General features: G+C 23.1%; 1 protein-coding gene across 1 annotated transcript; it reads right to left on the reverse strand.

Annotated features, from left to right (window-relative positions):
* Positions 1-2,295: 2,295 nt before the first annotated feature.
* Positions 2,296-7,230, reverse strand: LOAG_09401 (hypothetical protein; the record flags this gene model as incomplete). The annotated part of the gene is made up of 11 exons (XM_020447923.1): positions 2,296-2,315; positions 2,520-2,611; positions 3,909-4,048; positions 4,473-4,643; positions 4,757-4,813; positions 5,568-5,682; positions 6,110-6,181; positions 6,276-6,358; positions 6,748-6,821; positions 7,000-7,136; positions 7,217-7,230. The coding sequence occupies 11 exons, from the start codon at positions 7,228-7,230 to the stop codon at positions 2,296-2,298; spliced, it is 975 nt and encodes a 324-aa protein (XP_020301891.1).
* Between the last annotated feature and the right edge of the window lie 1,086 nt (positions 7,231-8,316).

The following is an 8,316-nucleotide window of genomic DNA, read 5'->3' on the forward strand; positions in this document are numbered from 1 at the left end:
CGAAAAAAAAGGAATAAAAAACTCTTATTATGTAATAGAATGTTTTCCTGACCGGATACTGATTAATTTTCCGGAATATTTGTTCCAGTTTTAATTGACCTATTTGTAACTGATTTTTTTTTCTTTTTTGTTTGATAATAATTTTCGGAAATAAAAGAAGAAAGGAGAAAATCATTGCAATTCGATATCCAATAAACAAATAATAATAGAAAGACATTTCTATTTTATTTTTTTATAAAATTTCAAATTAACTAAATTTAAAATAAAACTTTAATTTGTAGAGAAACTAATATAAAACATTAAATTTGAGCTTTTCAAAATGCAAATGGCCATTAAACAGAAAGAAAAGAAAAATTCATAAAATTGCTTATTTTATTAGTATTATTTGCTTTATTGCAATATATGCTTAATTACAATATGCAAAACTACTTTGCATGTCTCGAAATAATTTTGAATTCAAAAAAAAAGAAAAAAAATTGAATATTAAAATTTATCTTTTAATAGAAAAAACAAATTATAATTTGTATTTAAATCTTATAAAAAATAATTTGCTGAGAACGTGCTATTTGCATGTTTTAACTAAATGCAATAAAAATTTTTCCTATATTTTCTCATTAAAATAATTTTGCAATATTGCATACTGTATGTGACATGGTTGACATGGTCAAAAAAAAAAGAATAAAAAGAATTTTAAATTTATAAATTACATATTTTTGTCATTAAGTTAAAGAAAAGTGCAAAGTGAAATGAATGATAATGATAATTCCTAAAGAATAATCGGATAATAAAAAAAAAAGAAATGTGATAAATTCTATGAAGAAGTGTGATAAGAGGGAAAAAAAATTATTAATATTGAAATGATATAACAGAGTTAGTCTATGAAATTTCAAATTTTTTTTCTTTTGCAAAATTTGTAAAATTTCATATGGAAGAGTAAATCTGTAAAATATGATTTTTTTTTTTAAATTTATAAAATTTAACATAAAAGAGTTAATCTGTTGAAAATTATATATGTATGCATTATGCATTGTTTTCATTAAAAATAACGGAAAATTTGAGCAAAAAAGAAAAAAGAATTTATGTGAAATTAAAACAAAAAAAATTAATTTCTATTTAGGAATGAAAATTTAAAATTGGATAAAAATGGATGAAAATGAAAGAAGGGAAAAAAAGTATCATAAAAGGGAGAAGAAAAAACATTAGCAAAGGGATAATTTCGAATGATAATTCCAGGAGAAAGGGAGAGAAATGATAGTAAAATGTGATGATAATTACTCAGAGTTTTATTTTTGAGATGACAAAATAAAATTAGACCATCACTTCTTTCCCTCTTTTTTTTTTAACCTAATTATATTTTGTTTCGGATGATAGGTGACAGTAATAGTAAGAAAAAGGAGACAAAAATGCTATTAGTGCATTTTTGGACAGTAGGAAAAAAAGAAGATGACACAGAAATTACTGATAATTTTATTTGTTAATGAATTAAAAGAAATTGACAAAGTGAAAGTTTGCAAATAAATTCAATCTTATGAACTTAAAAAAAAAGGGAAACAATAAATGAATGATTTAATTTGGAAATGGATGAAAGATTCAAATAATTACTTTAAAACAAAATGATAGCAAATTTAAAATTTGAAATGTTTTATTAAAAGATGAAAAAGAGAACGAAAGAAACAAAAAAAAGGTAAGTAAAAACAACAACAACAACAATAACAACAACAATAATAATGATAATAATAATATTGAAAATACCAAATAGTAAGAACAATTTTTTTTTTTATTTTTGATATTTTCAAAATTTTTTTTGAGATAGCTGAAATAGAAAAAAGCAACAAAACCCATGCTTCTATGCTAATTAACGAACCATGCTAATTAACAAAAATTCCTCAATTTCCTTTTTCCTTGTGTTCACAATGAAGAAATCTGTTCAAAAATTTTTAAATTTCTTGTCAAACAGATAAAACAAAGTAATAAATTTGACAGAAAAAAAAGAAAAGACGGAAATTTAAATGTGATATGACAAAAAACTTCCCATTTTTTACAATCATAACTTTTTTCCGTTTTTTTCTTTTTTTTTATTTATAATGAGAATTTTGATCTATCATATTACCTGTTCATTACTTATTTAGTTAACTTATTATATGTCATCTGATCTGTCACATTACCTGTTCATCACTTATTCAGCTAACTTATTATATGTCATATTTCAAAAAAAAAAAATACGAGGATTAGAAATTTATCGGGCTAAATTTATTAATAAATTTATCAAAATTTTCTCTATTTGGCTAAATTTATTTATCCGGCTAGAAATTTACCTGAAATTTTATCTCCTATCGCATAACAATTTTAAATAGTGACAATTAAATAAAATTTAATTAAAAAATTCAAAAAACGGAAAAATCGAAAAAAAATTTTAAAAAAAAAGAACCAAATATCCATTCATTTTGTTTTAAATATGTATTAATATATTTCTTACAACATAATGATATGTTTATTTTTATACATATCATACCACATACCGCCAACAAATCCAGCTTTCCATCTTCTTGTTGTATCAATTGGTTTATTACGTGGTGATCCACGTCGCACCGATGTTTGCATCAAACATAAACTAAAAATTTTTTCAAATTTTTTTTTCCTTTCTAAAAATTTTGCCGTAGAAATTAAAAATTTCAAATATATTGGCGTCAAAATTATGAAAATAAACATTATGCATTAATTTATGCCAATAAATAATTTTAAATAAAAAATTTATAATAGATTTTTTTTTAAATATCATTATTTAATTAATTATCTATTTGATAAACAATTCATAATTGATGCCTTCTAGTAAATACTGAAGCAAGATTATCCTATAGTATAGTAATGTATAGGTAGCCAAAGGTATCTTATAAGTGTAGCCAAAGACGCTTTATGGTATAGTATATTTTATGGTATGGCCAATACTATGGTTTAGCCAAAGATGCCTTATGATATAGTAGTTCCCATAGTCAAGCTTATCATCTTATATTAGCCAAAAATGTTTTTAATACGTAAATATTTCATCAAATACGATAAAAAAAGATTATAATGTAATTAATTAAGTAATCTTAAACGCAAGAATTGAATAATCTCATATAATTAATTAGGTGAACCGAATAATTAATTTGTAATTAATTAAGTAAAGCGTGATTATTTGTTACTTATATGAAATTTTATACAGATTGTCGCGAATAAATGTGAAGAAATTCGGTGACAAAGAAAAATATAAAGAATCATTAGCGAATATATAATGATATACTAATTTGTATATGCATATTAAATCATGATTAAGATTAAAAATTTAAAAAAAAATTTATATGAGTAAGGATGCTAATAGAATTGTATATGTGCTTATTGTTTAGCAAAATGTCCCCTAGAGAAGCTTACATTAATGTTTGCTAACAAAACGCTTTATCAATTTGTGCTAACAAAGAGTCCTTTATCATCAGCCTGAGCTAACAGAAGCGCTAATCTTTGTAATCATAAAATTATCCCTTAAAGAATATACATATGAATCTTATGGATAGCATGACGACATTTTTTTCTTTTTTTTTTTTAAATTCATCAAATTGATATCTTCGATTTGCAATTACCTTTATGCGTTGTGTTTTGTAATTTTTAATGATTATACTATGCTAATATTAATTCATTTATTTAATGATTTAATTAGCTTAAATTTGAGGTGAAAATAAATGAAAATTTTGTAACTTTATGTCACATTATGTACAATACTTAACAGGAATTCCATCATTACAAATATTACTATTTAAGCATGTAAGCTTATATTATAAAATATCTAAAGTAGTAAATTACCCTTAATTTATCCGAACATTTAATAATATAAATAAGGCTATAACTTTATTTGCTAACTTATAAAATGCTCTTACCCAAGTGTCATCAAAAGACAAAGCAAGGCACATGTAATGAATACAGTAATTGCCCAATTTGGTATATGACTTCGAGTATGTGGCAATGAATATTCTTGTGAAAGTTTTTCCTCAAATCGATCCAATAAATTTTCTGTTACCTATTAATTCAAAAATAAAAATTTTGTATAATTTATCTTTTTTTTTTAGAAAATTTCATGCTAAAATTTAAATTTACCTGCAATAAATTAATATAACAAAGATTTTCTTTTTCGATTTCGCATTTTTTTTTTTAATGAAATAATTGAAAAAAGAACAATCGCAATTATGAAGTATTCATACAATTTTCCTTGTTTTTCAAGTTTTGTATGTTTCATTTTCGCTTTTTATGAATGAAACAGAAAAAATTTAAATTTAGTTAAAATAAATAAATATATATTAGGAAATATCAAAATAAGAAAGGACAAATATTGTTAATGTTTTTTTTTTCTCCACAAATTATCAATTTTTGAAATTTTTACCTTTCATTTTTATTTTTAATTTCTAGTACTGATAATACGATTATGCGATATGAAAACAATTTACCACTTTTAAAGAATAGCCATTTTCGAAATTTACATTTTCCGCTTCAACAATTTCTTGTAATGGATCAGAATAATGTTGTTGTTGTTGATTTATTGAGAGGTCATTAATTGGCATTGTATTAAATGGATCAATTCGCTCTCGAACTAATGAGCCATACGATGCAAAAATATACTGTAAAAAATACTGTAAACATGAAATACAATGTTTTTGTTTTAAAGGCTTTATCGACATATTCATTCTACAGTAAATATATACATTGCAAAAAATCATTTACCGAAACTTACCGGTGTTTGCTGAATTGTTCCGGTTGTTAAATACGGTAATGTGTTCCTACGCATAAGCTATAAAAAAAAAGAAATTTTTTTTTCTTTTATTATCGTTAATTGAAAGATATGAAGGATATACTGCATTAATTTAAATGATAGCATCTAAATATTATTCAATGAATAAACTATAAACTACAGGTGATAAATTAAATTTGAAATTAAATCAAATGATAGAAATTAAATCAAACCAAACTAAATGATTGAGTGCTAAACGATTAAATGACAAATTAAATTAAATTACAAAAAAATTTTACAAATTAGATTTTTCTGATCTAATTAAATTATATTTTAATCAAATCAATCAAATTAAATTTTTTTGATTAAATTTACAAATTAAAACAAAAAATCCAATGAAATAAATTATACATTAAACTACAAATTAAGTGATAGGCTACACTGAATTATTTTAAGTAAAAATGTCTAAATAACATTTGATTGATTTAAATAATCATTTCTTTAATAATGTTGAACGAATCAAAATGATAATGTCTTAATGATAACTTCCATTAGTATGGATAAATTACATATTGAATTAATTGAAATGATAAAGTTTGAATAATCTTTAATCAATTTAAATGATAATACATAAATGATTAATATGAAGTAAATTGAGGAAATAATTATAAAATGTTATATAATAGATATTATAAATAGTAAGTAACATTGAAATATCCATAATTAATGAAAATGAAAAAAGAAAGAAAAAACAAAACAGGACAGGTAACTGTGCTTTCTTCATTCAAAAAATATTGAATAAAACAAAATTCACCTGATTTGGCCTTTTAAGTAAGATAAAAAATAAAATATCTTCACCACATTTACCCAATAACCAACGTTCACGTAATAGACGTGCAAAATTTTTACCATAATTTATTATAGTTTCCCTAAAATAAAATTTATTCTTTTTTTAAAAAAAAAGACAAGTCCCTGCAAAACTTTTTTATTTTTTGAAAAGTTTTAGCGTCAAATTTTTGTTTTATTTAATTTAAAAAGTAATTTTCCAATTATCTTCCAAAGTTATCTCTCTCTCTCTCTCTCTCTAATTGTTGCTTATCTCTCTTTTTGAATTTTCTGTTTCATTTATCTATTACTGTTACTATAATAAAATATTTTTAATCATTGGTACGGTTAAATACGGAATAATGATGAAAAATTATGATTTTAATTTCGATAATTGAATGTGAAGGAAGCAAAAAAATATCCAAAAATTGGAAATTATTATTTGTTTATTTGAAGCGATGCCACTATTTACAGTATTGTAGGAAATGAAATAATTGAGAACTTGAAATAATTAAAAATGCATTTAATAACCTTGTTGAACCCATTAATGTATAACTTTTCGTATAACTTAGCAACGTTTTATTTGTCGGACAAAATTCACGACTGAAAGTAAATTAATTGAAAAAAAAATGATAAAAAAATAAATAAAAGATAAGTATAGATAGCCTGTAAGAAAGTGAAAGACCTAATAATCTACCTGTAAAGATCTGAAACACCGGATTCAACTGGAAACATTCGCCTTAAAAATGCGAAGCCAAATCGAAACCAACATGGTTTTACCTAGAAATTATTAACTCTTTTATAATCTATTACTCAATTCTTCCGATATTTTAATTCCTTTAAAATTCCTAACAACGTAAACTGTTTAAATTTAAAAATGAATTGATTTTTGGAACCGTTAGGAATTTAATAACCTTTCAGTGGTAAATAGTAATTTAGCTAAAAGATTACAACAAAAATTATTGCATATTTCTAACTACTTAATTAATTATTTCATGCCATATTTAAATATAAATAATTGTAAGAATAACAGGTGAAAGTAGCAACCTATTTAATTATTTACTCTTTCATTACTCATGAAGTATCATTGAGTAATTAAAAGTAAAAACAAGTAAGTAATAAATAAATTTCTTTTAAATTTCAACTAAGCAACCAAAAAAACATAATACCTGATCGGATCCACAAATACAAGAATTGTTTTTACGATTGTATATTCTTTCAAGTTTATTTTTGATAACTTCTACTGCAAATTTAAAATTTTTTACCAAAATAAAACCAAAATTAATTTAATTAATTCGATTTGTGAAAATTATTCACAAAATAAAAAACAAAAGAGGAAAAACGAGCGAAATGTTTTTCAAAAAAGTATGAAAATTTATTTTTTAATTTAAGAAATTTGTGGGTTTTGTTAAAAGACCTACTTTCTGACATACTAATTGCTTTATCAGGATCACAAACCGGAACACTTTTCTGTAAATTTACATCATCAATACCACAGTGAATCGTATCGGATAGTAATGGATAGGCACATGGTGTAATTGATGATAATCTTTCAGCACTAAAATTTAAAATTTTTGTGAAAAATATTTTAATTTTTTTTAATTTCAAGAAAAATTTAAAAAAAAAATTTGTATTTACTTGCTAATTGCCATTGAATTTATCAGCGAAGTTAATTATTCAATGATGTTATTAATTGTTTTATCAAAAAAAAAAAACAAAGAGAGAAATGAAGGATCGAAATTTCTTACATTTTTTAATTTTCGTTTTCTCGATCACTATACTTTTTAATTTTTCAAATTTACTTCAATGTCTAAAATTTATGAAAGTTTGTAAATTTTACTACGAGACTAGTAACTTGATTGAGAAATCAACTTAGCGCATGCAATATAAAAATGAAATTAATATTTACATGGAAATTAAATAATTTTTTCCGCCTATTTTAATCTCATAATTTCAAATATTTAAATTATCTTTATCAGTTTTATAGAATGGATTTCCAATCTCATCCTATAATTACAAAATAATTAATTTGTTACTGTCATGTTATTGAAATTATTTCGCTTTTTTGCATTCGAATCTAACAAATTCATGCATTTTTTTTCAAATTGTCACTTTAAATTATGCTTATCTTTAACTTTTATTAATTTAATTTTCTAATTTTCGCTATTTCTCTTTCTAGCTTAATTCACTAATTATTTTTCAAATGTTAATGCTTAAATTACTTTTAAAATTACTTATAAGGCATAAAAATTAATTTAACCAGCATTTTTTTAATTAACTTTTCTCATTTTATCCAGCATGATTATGCATTTTACTTCATCTCAATTAAATCGAAATCTTATAAATGTGTCATGAAATAATTTCATTGGGCACAAAATTAGTGCTAGATATGGGACATGTATTAGTTTGCGGTAAGTGGATGATCTTTGACCTTTGTCATATACAGCCATTGTAATTGATTCTATCATTTGCCAATTATCAACAGTCATTTAAAATAATTTTTTCAATGGGCATTTGCTTTTTTTTCTTAAATTTGTATTATAAAGTTAATGAAAAGTTTAAACAAATTAATGAATAAGCTATTTACAAAATCAATTAGTAGCTGATGCAATATGGATCAGTCACTAATTAGTCGTTGATGCAATATAGATCAGTCACTAATTAGTCGTTGATGCAATATAGATCAGTCACTAATTAGTCGTTGATGCAATATAGATCAGTCACTAACTAGTCGTTGA

This window comes from Loa loa (genome assembly GCF_000183805.2).
Source record: "Loa loa unplaced genomic scaffold supercont3.197, whole genome shotgun sequence".
Taxonomy (NCBI): domain Eukaryota; kingdom Metazoa; phylum Nematoda; class Chromadorea; order Rhabditida; family Onchocercidae; genus Loa; species Loa loa.